Below are 21,058 nucleotides of genomic sequence, written 5' to 3' on the forward strand. Positions count from 1 at the left end.
TGGCGGCCAGAGGGCGCTTGCGCGGCCCCGGCCCCGCTCCCGCCCGCCCCGGCGTGTGTCAGCCGGGCCATGGAGCGGCCGCCGCCGCCCGCCGGGCCCCGGGCAGCACCGGCCGCGCCACCGGCACCGGCCCGCAGGGGAGGCGGCAGCGGCGGCGCGCCCGCCGGCAGCGCCCGGCTCCGCTGGGTGCAGTGACAGCGCCCCCCGGCCGCGCCGGCCCCCGCCTGCCTCCCGCCGCCTCCCGCCGCCTGCGATGCTCAGTGAGTGGGGACCGGCCCGGGGCCGCGGCCCGGGGCCCGCACGGGGGGGCGCGGGGGCGGGGCCGGCGGCGGGAGCAGGGCCCGGGCGTCCCGCGGGCCGCCTCGTGGCGGAGGCCCGCAGGCCCGGCGCGGCCGGCGGCTCCGGCGGCTCCCGGCAGGCCGGCGGGGGCACCTCGGGCACGGGCGCGGCCCTGGGGCAGCCCCGGCTGCGGACGGGCCGGGCGCGTGCCCTGCGCCCGGAGGTCGTGGGGGGGCCTCTCTGGTCGTGATATCCTTCTTTCCCTTGGAAAGTGCGTGGGTTTAATAAGCCTCTTCTTATCGCGCCATCTCTCTTCCCTTTTCTTTTTTTTTTCCTCCTTTTTTTTTTTTTTTTTAATATTGACAGGAGAAGGCTTTAAGTTTGGCGTCCCTTCAGCGAGCGCCCTTCGGCCCGCGGAGCAGCCGCAGGACGGGCGCGGGCCCCGCAGGGCTCCCGGCCCCCGTGATCCCGGCAGGGCCCACAGGCCGGCAGTGCCGGGTCCCGCGGCTCCGCTCGGCCCAGGAAGGGCCCGACGCTGGCGGAGCCCGAGCCGAGGTGGTGTCAGGGGGGTTGGAGGAAAGCGTGTCCCGCAGGTCTCGGCGAGGACATCGGTGAAGCGCTGCTTGGCACCGACTTGGGGCCGCGGGGGGGTCGGGGGGAAACAATGTGGAATTGGCAAAGCGTCATTCGTGGATGGTGAGCCAGATCTCGGTCCAAATGCAAATGAATTCATGCTCTTTTAAAATCACAGCTGTTCCCTCTCTGCCTCTTCACATGAATGCCACTGCTCAGGCGAAAGCCTTCTCCATAGTTCCTGCTACCCTATTTTCCTGTTTTGCACCACTACCGTGCTCTCCAAGTCAACTTGTCATGTTTACTTAGCTGTTTTTGTGAATTGCAGCTGCTGCATGTGCGACATCCCTTGGCTCTTAGGTCATGGTTATCTCCATATCAGTTTATCCTTATGTCGCTTATTCTGAAATTTTGTAAATTTCAGATTATCCTAATGTCACAAAATTAAAAATTGAGACCTATTATTGTTGGCAGGCCCCACATTTCACCTGCGGTGATAAAGGATAAAAGATTATTTTTTGCTGTCCAAAACTGAGGCCTGAGACAGAGTTCTTATTAGAGAATATTCAAAATATGCTTTTGTTTTATGCTTTTATTAGTTTGGGGGTTGGGTGCTTTTTAATCTAGCTCTCTGATGCTCACAGGTCTTTCCTCAGTGTATTGGAAGAAAGAGACTGCTGTCCCAGTGTTGGGACAGGAATCCAGAGTCTTTAAAAGCAGTGTTTCCAGTGCTAGTTTTTCAGTTCTTTTTAGTGTGTCTGTACTGGGATTATTTCAAGGCCTTGGAATCTGCCTAAACCTGTACCTGAAATGTAGCATAGGCGGGAAAATAATTTCCTTGGCCCAATGCTTAGTTCACAACTAACTTCCAGCTTTTCCAGGAAGGAGGAATTTGCAATGTGCTTTGTGTTATTAGCCTCTGCTCTGTTCTTTTTTTTAGTAGTTCTGGTTCCTCAAAAAAAAATACCTTAACCGTTTTTCAGTGCTCCAGTTTGGAACACTGCAGAAAATGCTGCATTGTAGCTCTGCATTCTCACAATGTGATCTTTCTTCTCTCTTTTCTTATTTGTTTTGCTTATCAGTAAAATTAGTTAGCAGCATTAGTATTTATTATTCTCTTTGGCTGTTCGAGGAGAGTGAGACAACTGGAACTTCTGAACAATTGTTTCAAGCTTTATGCATTTTGTGAACAGGGAACTCTATATGCTTTCAGTTTATTACATATTTTGGAGATTATCCTCAGTTATGAGAGCTAGAATCTTAAAATTGATTGGAAGTTAAAAATTGGAGGCTTGTCCTTTAATGCCTTTAAATTCTGCATCATTGACCTGTTGTGAATTGGTGTAGCTTGGACCTTGAACCAGGCTGACAGCATTTTGGGAGGCCATTCTTATGTTTATTTTATGATACACTCTAATTTTGATAAAAGGCTCAATAAAGAATATTTGTAGGAGCGTTGCTTTTGCTCTTGCACTTTTCCTGTATGCTTTTCCTGCCTTGATGACATTGTTCTTTGTAATGCTGAGTGTGAAGTATAAAGGCAAAGTGAAGGAAGAAGCAAAGAGCTGAAATCAGAGGATGGGTGACTGCTGTTTCTGATGCTAATGGGTATTTCTTGATGAAGACACGTAGTTCCCGTTGTGTCACCTGGGAGTAGGGAAAAAAATCTCCTTGAGATGCTGCTAACATCCCCTACTGTGATTGCAGAGGAGAGTACACAGAGGAGCAAGGAACTGTACAGATTGCATAAATGCCTCGGTGTGGGCCTGGGCAAATCACTTGCACGAGTCCATGCAGCTGGCTGAAATGCAGAATGGTAGCAGTACCTTGTGAAGCTTAGTTAAAGGGTGTTTTTTAGGAGGGTGCTACATTGCTGGTCCATCCTTGGGTCCACTCTACATGGTGTTCTTGATGAGAGTTCTGTCTTTCCTACAGTTTTGTTCAGCAGAAGTGTTACACTTGAGACAGTGTCTCAGATAAAACTTCTTTGATTGCAGATGAAAAGGAAGTTTGCTTTTGGAGTGAAAGAAGGTGTTGAAAACTTTTTATTTTAATGGGTCTATCTGAAAATGCTTTGAAAACTCCCACCTGTTGATACCCCTTCCCCACACTCAACAGTTACTTAACCTGTAGGAACAAATGGGATTCTTTTTACGGTTTTCACCCAAGCATGTGGATTTGCAATTCCACATATCTGTTGAAAGTGAACTATTGCTGAAACCTTGCATCCTCATCCACTTGTACCTAACTTCACAGAAGAGTTATTTTTCTAACAAGCGGAATAAGCACTAAAGTGTGCATGGGTATTAGAAAAAAAACTCATTTGTATGTTTAAAGCTGTCCTTTTGGTAGAAATAATGGTTCTTACAAAGGAAGAAGGGCATCCTTGTCTCTCTCAGAGAAGTTGAGTTTCATCAGATTTAGCTGCTCAAACCAGGAAGCGCTAGCACTCAGGAAACATTCATGTCATTGGTAGTGGGGCTGTAAGGTGTTGAACTGTCTCCAGGCAGGCTTTACCTGGTGTTGTGATAGGAAGAAACCCCTGTGGCTTAGTTGTGCTTTATTTCAAGCCTTTCAGGTTATCTAAATTTTTATGTAAAGTCGATGGCTCTTGTGAAGGATTGGTGCCATCAGGGATTACCCAAATAGCAAGGGAGCTACAGCATTCATCTTACTGAGGTTCCTTTATTACAAACCAGGGACTAAAAGGTAACCTTGGGCTCATTTTGATTTTGAGGTACTTCCAAGCAGTGTTTGTGAGGATGGGTTCCTAAATGTATATTTTGAAAAAAAACCTTCAAAAGATTATTTCTGTTTCAAACTTCTGTAAGAGGGAAGCCTGCATAGGTCAAGGCAGATGATAAAGAAGGCTCTGCTTTTAATTTCCCTCTTTTTTTTCTTGGGGACCATCTGAGTGAAGTGCCAGAAATCTAGCTCTAACCTTTAAGTTCAGCCAATAAGCTTTTGCTTCTTGGACTCTCCAAATAGGTTTGCTATATAAAGCATTATGTTTCCAAAAATTTCCATCTTTGTATGTTAATTTCTCATTCCATTGAATCTTCTGGAGGGTTTTTTTGTTGGTTGGTCAAGCAGAGAAACCAGAAAGTGAAGATTACTCAAACTGCTGCTGTCAAAACTCAAGGAGGAGAGATATTCCCTTTTTATGAGCTGTTTTTAACAAAAATGCTTCAGTTCACCATTGCGGTTTTAGTCCAGAATCCTCAAAACTGTTTTTGATTCCTCTGTGAAATCAGTAAAATTAGGCAGCAAAATATCTTCAGGAATCTACAAAATGTCTGGGCCACAGTACTGAGAGGCAAATCCCTGAAGGTTCTGTTTCTACCTCAGCAACAAAACTACAGAGATGTTTGTTTTCTATCAGTATCGATGCAGCTGCAGGCTGAGTGGATCTCAGGCTGCCCTGTAAGAGTCTCATCACCTCTTTCCTTCCTTCGAGGTCATGAAACGCGTACGCACAGAGCAGATTCAGATGGCAGTGTCCTGCTACCTCAAGCGCCGTCAGTATGTGGACTCGGAAGGTCCCCTGAAACAAGGGCTGAGGCTATGTCAGACTGCTGAAGAGATGGCAGCTAATCTCACAGGTAATCCTATCGTGTTTTCCATGACTACTTCTTGGCAGAGTTGTGAGCACGTGTGCCGGCAGCTGTATGAATTTGTCTGCACATGTGGACATTTCTCCTTTGAAATTAAGAAATTTCTCACTGTTAAGTTGATGTGAATTATGAACTTGGGAAGAATGAAAATGTGGGTGGAAGTGTAACAAGGTGACGTTCATAGTCAGTGAAACATCAGGCTTAAATGCCATGTGAGGGTAATGGAAAATACACGTTTTATCCCAAATAACATGAAGTCTTGATGAGTAGTGGTGCTTTGGAATGGAAGGGAGAGGAACCTAGATGAGAAAGGAAGTCGAAGCAGGAAATTCTGTTGTACCTTTGTACTCCAGCAGAGTTATATCATGTGAAATTAAAGTGATAAGGCTGGGTCTTTTTCTGGCATAGTCAGCTTTGTAGTTATGCTCTTGTCATTTGGGGAAAAAACCCAAAACCTTCAGTGGATGAGAAAAGGCATGGAGGGAGATAAACTTCCTCCTCTTTGTTAAAGACTTCAGAATCCTGCCACACTGCTTGCTTTCCAAATTGTGTCTATGACAATTGTCACTGTAATTATTATTTTTGTTTCAACAAACTCTGCTGCTGCTTGAGCACATAGAAGTATTGAAAGGATGAAAGCTATGTGGATGTTATAGAGATTAAATTTACTTGTAAAAGTAATAGAAAATACTGGGCTGACATTTTGGGTAAAAAAGCAAGGAGAAACTTTTTTCTCTCAATGAAACTGCCTAGATTATGACAGTATTGCAGACAAAGGGGAGTGGTGGAGTTACTTGTAATATGACTTAATTTGAGAAAATATTAGTGGCTATTTAACTGTGTTTGTGGTTAGATAAGGGTGGATACAGGAACAGATAAAATACTGTGGTAAAATACTCTAAAGGTATTCCTTACCTTTACATCTTAGTATTTTTCCTTACCTTCATGTCTTAGTACTTTTCATTTCCTTGCTTTTTTCAGCCTAACTATCAGAAGTTTATTGCAGTCTCTGAAAAAGTACTGGGAAAGATGGGGAAAGAATGTAACCAAAGTAAACTGCTGAATTGTTTTTCAGTGGGAGATTTTTTTGTGAGAAGTGGGTAGAAAGGTCGGTGTCAAAACATGCTCAGAATGTGATACCAGCCATATGAGGAGGACACAGAAGTGTCTGAAGTAGTAGAGATGAACTGAATTACAAGCCCCTTGGAAAAAAAAAAATCAATAAAGAGTGTGAATGAGTGTGTGTTTACATTTTGTCTTTTTTACTGAAAAAATAAAAATTACACAAAATATTATTACTAAATTTCATGTTAGTCTGTATTCTCTTGCCAGTGCGTGGTTTTTGTAGATGGCCATTGAGAATTTAGTCATCAGTTTTCGTTAGAACTGAAAATGGGCTGCTCTCATGCGTTCAGCTGCTTACTACTTCTTGTCAGATGTGCTTGCAGTGAGCTGTCAGTGAGCATTCTGCAGTTCCAGCAGTGACTGTTAGAAAAATGTCTGTAAAAGTAAACCCAAGCCTGTCACTTAATCTGACAACAGATGCTGAAAATACTTTCTGCTGCAGTCATCTTAGTTTTGCAAACTGAGTAAAAACTGAGCAGATTGCAAAGCCTGCAGTGCTTTATTTTGGGGAAAGTGATCAAATGTGTTTTTCTGAAGATGTTTTTGCCTTTTCCTTAGCAAAGCTCACCTTGTTTTTTATGTTCAGCTCTATTGTTTGACTTTTAAATTTAACTAGCTTGTATGAATGGGAGACTTGGAGGGGACCTCGGAAGGTGATCTGGTGCAACCTTTTCTCTGGGAGAGGGAGCCCAGATGAGATTATCTACAATTCTGTCTGATGATATCTGCAGTAAAATATAGCACAGAGCTTGCTTGTGATTATGCCATATTTCTCTAGAAAACAAGAACAATGTCTGAGGACAGAGTGAGTGACCAAGGAACACTGCCCATAGCACTGTGTATGAATATCTGAAATAATGTACAATTATACATCATCATACTCACCTAAAATAGGAATCAGTTGCTGTTACACAACATTTACCGTAGTCCCACATTTGTTAGCTGGAAGGAATTCTGCTGGTAGCCAACACACAAGACCAGGAGGGTACTGTCCATATCCCTGAGTTAGGAGTGAGCTCCTTTGAATTTCCTATCAGGTTGCATAGCTGGCTGCACTTACTGGATGTGGAGGAGCAGATATTTCCAATAGATGTTCTTATGACCACTGGGAAAGGTGGAAAAGAAACTGTGGTAGGTTTATTAACATATGAGAAAGATACAGCTAGTGTTTTATTTCTACCAGGTGGAAAATGTGCGTGAAATTTTACTCTTGTTTTGGAATCAGTTGACTTCTTGATCCTTTTTGCAGTTCTCATTGGTTTAAAGTTTTGTGAAGGCAAAGAATTAGAATTTGTTAGAACTGTCTGGTATGTAGGGTTAATTTAGCATTTGCTGGATGGGAATGAGCTCTGGCATAATTACTGAAAGCATAGGGTGTCCTGGTTTAGGGCAAATTTGTTAAAGAATCTGGAAAGGAGGGCCCCTGCAGAAAGCAAGACCCACACGGCCCCTCCCCTCAACCGGTTCGGGAAAAATTCCTTGGAGAGAGGTGGAAAGAACCTGTTTATTTCAGGCACAACACCCCCCAGCACACAAAATGAACAATACCCGATGACACCGCTCTGAGAAAGATGACAAAATCAGGAAGTCTCTTTCGGGGATGGTTGCTCTGTTCTCAGTCCCTCCGGCGCTGGGGCAGCTGCTGCAGGCCAAACCTTCGGTGTTCCCAGGTCCCAGTCCGGAGCAGGTTCGAGATGGTCACAGGAACGGGAGAGGAGAAACAGTCCAGGAAGGGATGTGGACTGTTTAGCTAGAACTAGCTAATAAGCAGAGGCCAAAGCAGAGAAGAAACGAGAGCAGCAAAGAGAGCAAGCAAAGCAGCAAGCTGAAAAGCCAGAAGTGAAAAACAGCCCTATGTACTGTTCGTCTCTGTGTCCCTGATAAGAGAAACCCAAACAAAACTTCCACTCTTCAGAGTCAGTCTTAAAGGCACAGAACAGATGAATGGGGATACAAGCATCATAATGTCGCCCCAGGACATAGGCCATAATGGTTGCCCAGTCAGAGTGTTTCAGGACAGGTAGACAAAAATGATACTCCACTTTCTGAAGCATGAAGTATACCTTAATTTTGGAATTAAGTTGCTTATGCAGAGAAAGTTGTGCCCTGTAGAAAATACCTTATAAAGTCTAGGCCAATGAGTTGTGCTTGCACAGCATGAACAACGTGGCAGGCCATTGCCATTCCTGCAGAAATGAGGCCACCAGATCTCTGTGAAGAGTTGATTGTTGCATGTAATCCTGTGATAGACAGCATAAGAGACAGGCCCTCATATTCTGTATTTCTTGGCTTTTACATAGAGTTGCATGGGTGACATTGGAAACTGTCAGTGAGTAGAGTTACTGTGTGTGCATATGTGCAGTTTACTTTCTTGTGCTGAATATTGATTATATGCAATTTTACATACAAATAGCAGAGCTTTTTACGTTACGTATTGAGTAGTACCAGTATGTGAACGTGGAGTTCTTACCATCTTTGAGTTTCTAAAGCAGCCAGGCTGTAGAAAGCTCAGTGTAGCTGTGCCTTTCAGCAAGTTATATTCCTTTATATCTGAACTGATTTAAGAGATGATATCATATTGGTGCTGGAATCTGGTTTTGTTTTGATTTTTTTTTTTCCGAAGAGAGAATGATGAGCTCAGCCCATTTCTCTGTTTCAAGAGATGAATTCAGCTTACCAAACATACCTCCTGTATTTACATGAACTGAAGGAAGGTAAACCTGTGTGTTAGCAGAGAGAAAGAGAGAGGAGTGGGGGAAGAAGAGCGGCAGGCTGTCTGTGTACCATGTGCTGATCTCTTTCTAATTAGAGGCATTGAGATGAGCTGGAGGCTGGCCTATCTCTCTGTAGCGTGTGAACATTTGATAATGTTGTTTATAGACTTCCAGGGCTGTCAGACTTGTGCCTCTGTGCATGAGCCAAGTGCTGGAACAAAAAGGCTCCCAGTCAATCAGGAGTGGAAAGGCAGAGGATGGAAAGTGGTGCAGGGCAAGGAAGACCAAAATAAGTTGAAGTGAAAGTAATAAAAATAGGGGGTTTGGAGGGGACGAGAGTTATGATTTGAAGAAAAAAAACTGAAAGAGAAATAGTGAAACTCCTTGCCCTTTTGTGCTCTATTTAGAACAGCAAAACTTGGGTTTCTAATCACTGGCATTTGCATGTGCCTGGGGTTCCTTGAGGCATGTCTGTAAACTTGCATGAAGTCTCCTGTGGATTCCAGGCCATTAGCAGAACAGCAGAACAGCCAGAGAAGGAGAAGCCAATTCCCTTTCTAAACAGTTCAGAACTGCTTTTTCCAGAATCTGGTTCTGAAAAAGAGTTTAACATGGTCTGAGGAGACCGTAACAACTGAGCTTGTGAGCAGTTGTCAGCTCCCCCTTAACCTAAAATCCTCAGGGAGGAGGGAAGATTTTGATTAAAAATTACGAAGTGTTTGCTTAGACATTCAGTGTTTTCTCTACCACCTCTGTAAGACTTAATAAATGATAATAATTTGTTGTAAATTATAATGACCGGGACAAGAAATTTGGGAATCTGAAGTAGTGTCACTTTAGACTTTTTCATGATGGTTGGTGGGACTCACTGAAAAAGAAACTTTAATTTGGAGAAAGTTGTATGTTGCTTTCTTCATCTTTTCTGAGTGTAAAGTTGTAAAACCTCAGTTGTTAAACTTCTAAGGGGTCTCTGATGGTTGTTACACTGAACTTATTGGGAATTTAAGGTTGTATTTGAAAACTTGAAAATGTGTTCTGTGTGGAGCAGGTGAGTTGCTGAGATTTTTAGGGTGGGTTTTAGCTTTCAGTGAGCTTTCTCCTTCATGATCTGTCTAGGTGGTTAATGCCATGTTTAGATGCTTTGGACTATGTCATACCTGAATGGTTTTAAAGATGAAATGTCATCTGAGTGGCTGCATACCTTGGATTTTATGAGAAGCTTTGTTTTCAGACACACATGTAAAAAACCTTAAATCCTTATATAAGTTTTGCTTTTTTTATTTCACAGTCCAATCTGAGTCTGGTTGTGCCAACGTCGTGTCTGCAGCTCCCTGCCTGGCAGAGCCACAGCAATATGAAGTACAGTTTGGACGATTACGCAATTTTCTGACAGGTAAATCAAAAAACACAGACTGACTTCTTTTGTCATTGAAATGAGTAAAGGGTAATATAGTAAAATTTGAAATCATGTCTCTAACAATGTTTTGATTTCTAGTTTTGAGATTTCAGTTAAAATAGAAATATTTCATTTTTCTGTTTTTGGTTGTTTTCTATGTGCTGAATAGCTTTGCGTTTGTTTTATAGATGGCTGGCTCTTTGCTCTTTCTTGTTCAAGCATTTGCACATTGTAGGTCTTCTAGACAACACCATTTTTACATAGGACAGGAAGGAAAATCAGTGTTTTATGTGAAAGGCAAGTAACTGAGAAAAGACTGTAGTTCTCTGTTGTATTCTAGTTTAAGGTTTTTAACTTTATCCATAATTGGCTTGTTTTTATGATGGTCTGGATTTCTAAGGGAGGATTTGTTCCTGTAAATTTAGCTGTACTAGCTTTGAGACTGGAGCAATACAGCAAAGTAAAAAATATCTTACTCCATAATGATGCAGAAGTCAATTATTTAATTTTTTTATAATTATTCTATATTTTTTTAACAAGTACTCTTGGGAATGTCCTTATGTCTTCTATAAGTTTTCAGCATGGGAAGAAGAAAGCAGACAGAATTTTTAAAGAATAGTACCAAGGAAAGTGATGCTGTCGCACGCAACATTTGTCCAGTGTAAGGATTTGATCCCACTGCGCATAACATTGGGATTATTATTTCTGATAGTTTTGGAAGGGAAGGGAGCAGGAAGGCAAAGGCAGAAAATAGTGAATTCTTGGAGCCTTGTCATCTACAGCAGTTCAATACCTTTGCACTTCAGTATTTGAAGTAAATCCTTATGGTTTAATAGATTTTTAGAAGTATGATAGCTCTGTTCAGTGCTTGGTGAAGTGCTTGCTTAATGCTCGATGAAGTGCTAGGTTTTGGTATTCAGGTTGATTGCTTTCATCTTTTTTGTCCCTCTTGCTCTAGTTTGATATCTTACACAGATGAACTACCTCTGTTTGTTCAAGGGAGTAGCTTGCCAACCAGCCACAAGGCACAGCAGGGCACTTCCCATTTCTGTGATGCTTGCCCCACTGAGGAGTGGGCAGGGGATTAGTGACACGGAGTAACTTAACTAAGCAGTCTCTAGTTCAACCACCTGTTCAAAGCAGGGCAAGATGGGTGTTTGATCAGGTTGCTCAGAGCCTTTTCCAGTCAGATTTAGAAAATCAAACACTCTGGAGATTGCTGTGCATCTCTGGGGCCCTGCTGCAATTCAGTGAGAATTTCCCTTGCAGCAGCTTGCCTGTTGTCCTTCCATTGAGCACCTCTGAGAAGAGCTGGCTCCTTTGCCTCTATAATGCCCCACTGGGTACTGAAGGCAAGCAGTTGAATACCCCCTTATTCTTCAGGCTAGGCAGACCCAGCTCCTGTAACCTCTTCATATGCTCCTAGGGAACATTTTCTTTGTTCCTGTTTCTGCTAACTTCCCATCTCTTCCCTTTTTCCCCTACTGCAAAGTGAGGTCCTTCCTCTTGTTTCATTTTTGGGCTAGTGCCCCTGGAGAAAAAAAGAGACCTGCTGACTGCTTAGAACTTTTACTACATGCACACCACTGTTTTCACTGGCTTTGGCCCAGTTTCAGTGGGACGGGAAGAAGAGTGATGCTCAAGTATGCAAATATGTATGCATACAGTGCACTCCATGCATAATCTGTAGTTACTCCTGTAGAAATGAGACAGAGACACAGTATGGACTAGAGAAAGTCTGGCAGAGTGCTCAACACGAAGGAAAAATAATCTCATGGAAAGGGAGAAAAGAGATCATACGTTGGTGAGTGGCAGGAGGGAAGAGCATGTTGAAAAACAGCAATGCTTTCTGCATTTTGAGGATCAGCAAATGTTTGAGGATCAGCAGTGCCTATTTGTTTTCCAGTAATTGGGACCATTTGGTCCTGTGGTAGTAACTCATTGTGGCCCTGTTTGTTGCTATGGTGTTGGGCAGGCTCTGCTCCTCACAGCTCCCTGCAGCTGACAAACAGCCCCAGGGAAGCTGGGGAAGGAGGGGTGGAGCTGTTGCACAGAGCAGCCTCTGCAAGGTACTGCGCAGCCTAATCGGGGTTTGTTACACTGTGTACTAGGAATTACTGCTGGGATTTGCCTTGGCAGAGAGAGAAAAGCATGTACATGGGCAGGCACAGAAATAAAACAGGAGCACAGCATATTGCAGTGCATTTTGGAAACTGTAGCTTCCTTTCCCCTGAAGACAAATCAGTTCCATCCAAAGCACCACACTCATGTTTTACTGAAGCTGAGAGGAAAAAAAGCTCAGGCCAGATAAGCTAGATAAATAATTTTGGCTTAAACACTTAAAATACTCTATTAAATATAATTAATACATTTTAAAGTTCATTTATCACAATAAACAAAGGATACAAAGAGCATGCTTTTTCTTTTGAAATAAATGGGGAAAATTCAACTGTCATGTATTTTATGAGGTGGTATATTATTAGTTGTCCCACACATGAAAAGACTTTTTGAAATATCTGCATTTTGTTCTGACAAGGTACCTCACTGATGTGGCAATCTCTATTGTACCTCTTTTAGATGACAGAAGGTTGCTTAGATGTGACAGCAAATGTCTCTTTTTTGCTTGCTTTCCAATGTCACTGTCAGGGCTTTCTCAGTAGTCATCCTTGCTCTATTTTATTCCCAATAGGAAGTGGTTTGAGAAGTCATTCAAAGTTTTTTGGTTTTTTTAATATAGATTCAGATTCTCAGCACAGCCATGAAGTGATGCCTCTTCTGTATCCCCTCTTCGTCTACCTCCATCTGAACATGGTCCAGAATGGCCTAAAAAGCACAGTGGACAGTTTTTACAGCCGCTTCCATGGCATGTTCCTGCAGAATGCCAGCCAGAAGGATATCATTGAACAGTTGCAGACTACCATGACTATTCAAGATATCCTGTCCAACTTGAAGCTCCGGGCTTTTCTGGACAACAAATACGTCATCCGCCTTCAAGAGGACAGCTACAACTACCTTCTTCGCTACCTCCAAAGTGACAACAACAACGCCCTGTGCAAAGTCCTGACCTTGCACATTCACCTGGATGTGCAGCCTGCCAAGAGGACTGACTACCAGCTCTATGCTGGTGGGAGCTCCTCACGCAACGAGAGCAACGGCCTGGAGCCCAGCGACGTGCCAGCTTCCATTCTGCAGAATGAGGCAGCGCTGGATTTACTGCAGGACAGCATTAAACGCGTCAAGGACGGGCCCCCTTCCTTAACCACCATCTGTTTCTATGCCTTCTATAACACGGAGCAGTTGCTGAACACTGCAGAGATTTCACCAAATAGCAAGCTGCTCGCTGCTGGGTTCGATAATTCGTGTGTGAAGCTGTGGAGCCTGCGCTCCAGGAAGTTGAAATCTGAGCCCCACCTTGTTGATGTGTCCCGCATCCGTTTGGCTTGTGACATCCTGGATGAGGAGGTTTGGATACCCTTTTTCCCCCTTCTTCCCCTTCTGCTGGCCTGCTTTGAACATGGAGTGTTGAGTATGTAGTCATATGTTAGGGAACTCTGAGGCTGTTGCACAACTTGCCTGCCTTGATGCACAGATTTGATAACCTACTGTCATCCTTGTTCTTCCCTGCGGTGGTTGTAAGTGGTAAACTGAGGTGCAATCAGTCTGTGCTTAGGTCATAGATTGTTAGTCCTGGGTGCTGATCCCCTTCCTCCAGCTCTCCTGGAAGAGATGACAGTAGACAGGCAGCCCAGAAAGGACAGATGACTAGAGTAGGCTCTCTTCCCTGAGGAGCCTTCTTTGGGATGAGAAGTAGCTCAGAACAGCCAGGCAGAAGGGTGGAGAGAAGGGCAGACGCACAGGAAGAGGAAAATATAGACACGGTAAGGAAAAGAGCTAAAGAAGTCTGATCAGATGCCTGTGTGCAAAACTGTATTTCAGGTGTCACCGTAATTTACCAGAGGTCAAGAGTTATGGAAAAATTATGCAAAATGTCTCTGTTAAGGAATCTGAAGTAGAAACTTCTGAGGTTTCCTACTCCAGAATGCTGGAGAGAAGAACAGGGATGTGTGTACCATTACTTCACATGCAGTGCTAGGTGGCACCTTTTACTTGACCTTTTTTTTTTTCTTTCTAGTCACAGCTTTTCTTCCCTCTCCACACAACTGCCCAAGTAGCAACTTGTATCTGGTTAGAGATCAAAATTTTGACTCTTCTGTTATTTAATCACTCTTCTCCTTAAAAAAAAAAAAACTAACTCATTTGTTCTTGTGTTGAGTGTTTGGCAGGAGAGACACCCTTTTTTCTACTGTTTTTTCTTCTAAAAAATATTTAATGGCAAGGTTCTATTTGTTTTGAGAGAGCTTGGTGTATTTAGGGATCTGTGATTAGGGATTGCTTTGTTAAACAGCTTGAGAAAAGAGGCAGACATCAAGGTGAGACAGCACAGCAGCATGTTCACTGTTTCCCAGGTTAGCCTTTTTGCAGAGTGAGCAGGTAAGTGGGTCAGACTAGCCCAAAATAGAGTTATGGACTCGTTTTCATTGTAAACTGCAAGAGTTCATAGGGCGTGTGACTGTGTATTGCCCATCATAGAAGCCAAATATCAGCACCTGCAACAGAGAAAACTTTGGTAAATCAGTAGGTCACCTTCTTTGGCTCTGGACTGTGGAAAAGTGAGATATTGCCAGGTTATCAGGAGTGTGTGTATTAACTTTTTTTGGCATGTAGTCATAGACTTGCTCATTGTACATGTATTAGGAGACAGCCATGGAATCCTGGAATTCATGGAATCCTGAATCCTAGCTTTTGGTGGCTATTGAATGTTTTGTGCACAGGTCTGAAGCAAAAAACTGGTCAAAACCCAGCACAGATCAAAGTAATCATTGCCCTGAATAATTTCCACCACTGACAAAACAAATAGTCACCTGAGCAGGAGTTCAGAATTGAGGGAGGATACCAATACCAGCCTCAACACAAATTTGGTTACCAAATGCAAATGAAAGCTCCTTGACTACAAGGAAATAAAATGAGTTATCTGGGAGCCCTAAGTGGAAATACACAGGCACCTACAGCATTGCAGGTGGGAACAGGCCAGCAATTGCATCGATTCCATGGGAGAGGAAGCCATAGATACCTGACTGGGCTGCAGCTCAGTGTGAGCAGGGGCTGTATTTCAGATTGATACTGCAGTCTGATCAGCAGCAATTCAAAGGGATAAAGCTGATGCACACTTTGACAAAGAATAAAAATTCTGAATGCACTTTGACATTACTTCTGTGAGTTCTATGGAATAACTTATGAGGATGTTAAAATTTGGTTTGGTTAATTTCTGTATTGTACAATTAGCTTTGGATAATGTATTTAAATAGTAATGAATTAAATAAGTAATCTTCAGCATGGTTTATTTTCTGCAAGGAAACAGGTCCTTTTGTGCAGTCACAAAGGTCTAAAATCATGCTAGTTTCAGTGGATGTTGTTCAGGGTGGCACTAAAGCTACTCTGTTGGGTTTATTAATTCTTCTTATGAAGGAGAGTGTGTGTGTGTGTATATATATATGTAAACCAAGGTGAGACTTAGCAAATGTGTTAGAACAAGATTTTTCCTAGTCCATGTGAAGCCTTTTGATCACTAAGGTCAAAATCATCTTCTAGGTGTAGTTTTACTAAATTTTGCTCAGTGTCATGCTGCAGTGTACTTCACTAATGTAGTCTTGCTTCTTGCAAATAAGAGAGGCTTATTATTTTGGAATACAGTAATTCTGTTTTCTTTATAGTAGCATCTCACAAATGCCACTTTATAGTCTCTCTTACTTTGAGTCCAGTATAAAAATGGAGTTTTGTAGCTGTACAAATGAAAGTATTGTTTGTCTCTTTGCAATTTTACCATGCTCATTGCTGGTACTCCATAAATCAACATCAGAAAATAATGCTCTGTTCCAAGCGACAACAGTGCCAGCCTTTAAATCCTGTGAAGACTAAGACTTGACCCCATTTAGCTCTGCCTCTAAGGTTCTGCTTTTAAATGGCAGTGGTCCTTCAAGTGATAATGAGTGGGGATGATACTTGCTTGACAGCAGATAGGAGGGAATTCTGGAAGTAGCAGTAAAAAATGTCCTGCAAAGTGTGCCATCCTTCTTCATTGTTCCCTGCTAGGGCATCTCTGCTACAGGCAGATATGAGGTCTTCCTTTTGGCATCTTTAGAGCACTGCAGGATGAGAGAGATTATCACGCCCAGGAAAGCCTGTTACTGGTTAGAAAAAAAAAAAGGGGAGGAATGTGAGCTTATGGTTTGTTTCTCCTTGAGGCTATCATTGTTGCTTTTTGAGGCTTGGTGGCTGCACTTGCAGCTGCCTTGCTAATCTGGTCAGCAAACTAACTTGGATAGGGAGGAAACTGAAAAATGTGGTGACTCAGAAGCATTATAGATGTGCTGTTTTCAGTGAGCTGTGACAGGAGTGTGCAGTTGTGCTAAGTGAGTGTCAAACAGAAAGATAAGATTTGCTACCTGTGACCATATAGGAGTAGGAGTTTCAGTGCTGCAGAAGGTGTTGTCAAGTCTCCTGGTACAGTAATACAAGGAGGGAAGAGGAGGTGCTTGCAGACAGCCCATGTAGCCTTGTATTTGAATGCACAAAATTAAGTACCTGGACTTGCAAAATTTGCAGAAACTGTAGTACAATACAGGCAGCTTGAATGGGCTTCCACTGGTAACGTGTCAGAAATCTTATGGTCATAATTAAATAGTACAAAATGCTGCAGGTATCAGCCATTCTCCTTTAATGTGGCAACACAGCCTAGAGATGCTATAGATTCCAGTAAGCCATGCTCTATCTGAGGTAGAAAAGCAATTTGAATAAGAATGGTGCCTTGCATGCCAGAGCCTGCAGTTTGTCTCTGCCTCACCTCCATAGCAGAGAGGAAGTTGGCTCCCAGCCCCACCATAACGCTCCCATGGGCACTGAGGAGAAGCAACATTGTTAAAGATGGCTTGCTGCCTACTACAGACTGTGCTGTTGAGATGGAGAAAGGCAAGGAGATGGCCAAGTCAGAGTTTGCTCACCTCCAGCATGAAATTTGAAACCACTGGAGGAGAAGCACTTTCTGGGCTGTTGCTAAGTCTGAAGCCAAATTGTCTGTGGGTCCTGAGGCCTGGGGTGGGGGTGTGGGAGATAGAGGGCTGCTTACAACACACTGACTTCTGCTGCTCTGACTTCTGCTGGTTGTCAACAGTCCAGCAGCCCTGGGGAATTGGGTTTCCTCTCAGGGCAGGAAGTGCTCCTTCTGCAGGAAATGGGCCAGTTCAAGATGATAAATGATAAAGGGACTGCTCACAAACAAAAGGATGTTGTGTTGAATTTGATGTGCAGAGATTGTCTGAATGAGTGTTACTGATTCAGTACTAAGGAAAAGTGTCCTCCTGACAGCCCTGAGGAGGGCTGGTCTCAGGCTACTACGCAGTTGTACCCCAAGCAAGGGTTATCTTGTTCTGTCAGTGAGACCCTGCTTGTCAGGCAAGGACACTTCTGAGATCTCTTGAAACCTGTGTAGTCTGTAGCCTTAGAGTGTCAGGAGGTGCTACCTGAGTAGGCTTTTAGAGACTCTTACCATCCATCAGGAGATTCCTTTAGCTCAGCTCCCTGAATAGTCTTTAAACACAAAAGTCTTCACTTGTTGACTATCTGCCCTGGTACTTGAATTGGAGAATAACAGGATAGAAAGGTTTCCAGTGCCATCATTTTTGTGATTGTTCATCTTCTCCTATGCCAAAATAGATACATTGGCCTAAATAAGCTGCATACATTTGCTATTCTCGAAGGTGGTTCTTGGAGGGTGAGGATGTGAAAGCATCCTGATGGAGCTTGGAGGTAGAAATAGGTGTTAGAGCCTTGCTGCATTTCTGTTCACTTGCGGAATTGAGAAAGAAGGTTAAGCAGACAGCTTGTCAAATATGCTTTGTCTTTCCATCTCCTGCCTTTTGTTTGAGATGTCTGTGATTGTTTCCCTCTTCTGGGAGATTCACTTCCAACAATGACCACACAAAAAGAGTAGATGCCAAGAACTGCTTTCAACATCTTAGCCAAGTGTTTCTGTAGTAGAGTGGATAGAGACTATGCATATGTTTTGCTAAAAACATATTTTAGCAAAAGGAAAAATGTCATTAAATATTTTTTCCCCTCTGTGCCTGCAGTCTCAGGTTAGGATGCCTTCTGGATCGAGCATAAGGCTACCAAAATTAAAGTCTTATCTCACCATCTCTTTCAGTATTCACTTGTAGCAAATGTACCAGCAATGTTGGTGTCTCAGAGTTGCACAAACTGTGCCACATCTAAAGTAAATAATCTAACTCATTCTGTACTAGCACCCTCCTGGTTTCCTCATGGAGGTTTTTATATTTGTTGAACAGATAAACATGCTTTCCTTCCTTGTTTCTTTTTCTTCTTCATGACCAGGAGGAAGAGGATGACAACGCAGGCACAGAAATGAAGATCCTGAGAGGACACTGTGGACCTGTGTATAGCACAAGGTTCCTTTCAGACAGTTCAGGACTCTTATCTTGTTCTGAGGACATGTCCATCAGGTACTGGGACCTCGGAAGCTTTACAAACACTGTGTTGTACCAAGGACACGCCTATCCTGTCTGGGATTTGGATATTAGCCCCTGCAGCCTGTACTTTGCCAGCGGTTCCCACGATCGCACCGCGAGGCTCTGGTCGTTCGATCGGACGTACCCGCTGCGAATATACGCGGGCCATTTGGCCGACGTGGACTGCATCAAGTTCCACCCCAATTCCAACTACTTAGCCACGGGCTCCACGGACAAAACCGTGCGCCTGTGGAGCACCCAGCAGGGCAACTCGGTGCGGCTTTTCACCGGGCACCGGGGCCCCGTGCTGGCGCTCGCCTTCTCCCCCAACGGTAAGTACCTGGCATCGGCAGGTGAAGACCAGCGGCTGAAGCTGTGGGACTTGGCATCAGGAACTCTTTACAAAGAACTGAGGGGGCACACAGACAACATAACCAGCCTTACTTTTAGCCCTGACAGTAGTTTAATTGCTTCAGCGTCGATGGACAATTCGGTTCGGGTCTGGGACATTCGGAACACGTACTGCAACGCCCCTGCGGATGGGTCTTCCAGTGAACTGGTTGGTGTATATACCGGGCAGATGAATAATGTACTGAGCGTACAGTTCATGGCCTGTAACCTTCTTCTAGTGACTGGAATTGCACAAGAAAATCAGGAACATTAATTTTGCTTTTTTGTCTTAGGGAAGTGGGTGGGTGTCTTGTATGCCAGAGTCCATTGCAAACTGAGATTACTGACTGTGAAACACTTCTCTTCCTCTGCCCCCTTGAAAGGCATGTTCAGAGTGATGCAAATGCTTTAAGATGTCACAAAAACGCCTGTGCTGTTGAACAGAATAAGGAAAAAAAGGAGGATTGATGAAAATACATACACATTTTAATTTTGTACTTTTAGGAATGGGAAAAAGGGGAGTAAATCCAGTAACTTGAGGAAACTGAAAGCCTGGCCCAGACAAGTGAAACTGCCAACCAGATAAGCTGGTGACCTGCACTTAAATATCCTTCATTGATTGATGGGCACATCTTATCTACTGTTAATTCGGCTTGAGTGTGTGGAGAACTACTGGCCCAGTGGTTTTTGTTTTGTTTTGCTTTTGCTTTCCTGGTATTGCAGAGGACCAGCATTTTTAAGACCCTTCTATTAAAAGAACATTATATATTTTCTACAGTGACAGTAGTCCTAACTATTTCAGCTCCCTATAGCACTTCCGGAATATTTTGGACTAAATAAGTAGAAAATACCCTTGTTCTTTTTCAGTAAGGGCAAGGAAATCTGACCTCAGTTGGGGCCCATCTCTGCATTGTTGTTTGGGTTTGGTTCTTGGTACTAGCTGTGATTATGTGTATTTATGTTCCATTAATTAGGAAATTTTCTGACTCTGGTTGCACTGTGTTTTGAGGATGGGAGGACAGTGGGGACAGAGTGGTGGCTTTAAGAATAACAAACAACTTGCCTTGTCTGGAGAGAGGGCACCATAGAATGGAAACAGCCACGTTTGGACTCCTAATGGAAACAGGGCATGGCAACCCACCACTGCACCTCACAGAAAGATTTCCATAAATGGAAGTTGGCAGTCTAGGGAGAGGGGGATGAGGAGAAACACACAAAGTGACATGGGAAAAATAGTATTACTAAATTATTGTGTGTACACAGAGGCAGCTCTGCCAGTGTTGGATTTTTCTCAAATGTTGCAATACCGGTTTCATGAACATTTTGTGAGATAAATCATCAGCATTTACAAGGATCTGCAGAAAAAGCACGTTCTAGTTTGTCATTTGGAGAGATTAAATATTTCTGCTTTCTGGAAAGAGTTATTTTGTATTTTGTTTTCTATTAAAAGCATTTAGTTTAAAAAGAAAAATAAAAATTGTTTGGTCCCTTTCTGGGAAGTTCACTCTGACTTGTATGAGAAGAAGAGGGCAGCAGCTTCCCCTACACTGCATGAGACAGATGCCCTTTGAGGCTGAATCTGGTGGTCTCGCTCACTTGGTGCTGTTTTGATATCACCCTGCTTGCTTTCCACAGAGCTGATGGGATATTGATCCAGCTTTGTAGGCCAGCCGATATGTATGGGAAGGATCTAGGTACCCCCTGAGGTTAGCACTGCACCTGAAGACCTCAGTCTGTAGTACTACATGACTTTTACTTTGTGGTTTGATGTGTCAAAATGCCTCTTTCAAGCAGATGTCTTCTAGACAGACTGTGGGTATTAAATGATAATTCCCATCAGCTTCCCTCAGCCCTGCTGCATTTTCATGAGAAAATTCTCTTTAATGTCTAAACAATCTAAGAGTTTAGACAACAACTCACAGTTGCCATTTTATTTTATTGTGTATTTACAAAACAGTAAGCTAAAAATTTTTTACCAGACAAGTGTTTGACCTTTCTGACATTAACCACGGCATGTGCTGCAGCTCAGTGCTGGGAGTATCAGAAACCCCTCTGTACCCCTTGGAGTTGAATGGCACTGCTGATCTGATGGCTGCATATCAGAAGTATGAAGCAGCTTAATCCCAGACCAGGCTTGGGCATGTTGAGGAAAAATGTGTGGAAGTCAGAAGTGTTGCTGATGCTTTGTGCTATGCAGATCTCTAGAGAGACCTCCTTCAGCTCTTTTGAGTCAATACTGACCAAACACATGGTATTTTTCAACCTGCAGTAATCCCTTTGTTTTGAGTGGTTTTGCTGGATTCTGTAGATTCTAGCCCAAAGATTTTATTGTGAAATGACTGTTTTGGCTGAATGCCTGTGTGAATACCCAGGAAGGATATGGCC

General features: G+C 43.4%; 2 protein-coding genes across 3 annotated transcripts in view; both read left to right on the plus strand.

The window, feature by feature from the left end:
* Nucleotides 1-21,058, plus strand: part of PGBD5 (piggyBac transposable element derived 5) — a 316,445-nt gene that overhangs the window by 281,053 nt on the left and 14,334 nt on the right. The window lies entirely within an intron of this gene.
* TAF5L (TATA-box binding protein associated factor 5 like) lies at nucleotides 184-20,151 on the plus strand. Of its 2 annotated transcripts, none has more exons than XM_054279563.1 (5): nucleotides 184-260; nucleotides 4,310-4,454; nucleotides 9,594-9,698; nucleotides 12,439-13,163; nucleotides 18,150-20,151. In XM_054279563.1, exons 2-5 carry the CDS (start codon nucleotides 4,313-4,315, stop codon nucleotides 18,945-18,947), a joined length of 1,770 nt encoding a protein of 589 aa, XP_054135538.1. In that variant the 5' UTR covers nucleotides 184-260; nucleotides 4,310-4,312; the 3' UTR covers nucleotides 18,948-20,151. The 2 variants fall into 2 exon arrangements, with proteins under 2 accessions (XP_054135538.1, XP_054135537.1); XM_054279562.1 differs by lacking the exon at nucleotides 184-260 and adding an exon at nucleotides 806-975.

Source organism: Melozone crissalis, unplaced genomic scaffold (genome assembly GCF_028551555.1).
Source record: "Melozone crissalis strain CALT ecotype California unplaced genomic scaffold, PUWL_Pcris_2 ptg000027l_1, whole genome shotgun sequence".
NCBI lineage: Eukaryota > Metazoa > Chordata > Aves > Passeriformes > Passerellidae > Melozone > Melozone crissalis.

Coding starts and splice junctions, on each gene's coding strand:
- TAF5L (XM_054279562.1), top strand. Junction 4,455..9,593: donor GATGGCAGCTAATCTCACAG/GTAATCCTATCG, acceptor TTTATTTCACAG/TCCAATCTGAGTCTGGTTGT. Junction 13,164..18,149: donor GTGACATCCTGGATGAGGAG/GTTTGGATACCC, acceptor CTTCATGACCAG/GAGGAAGAGGATGACAACGC.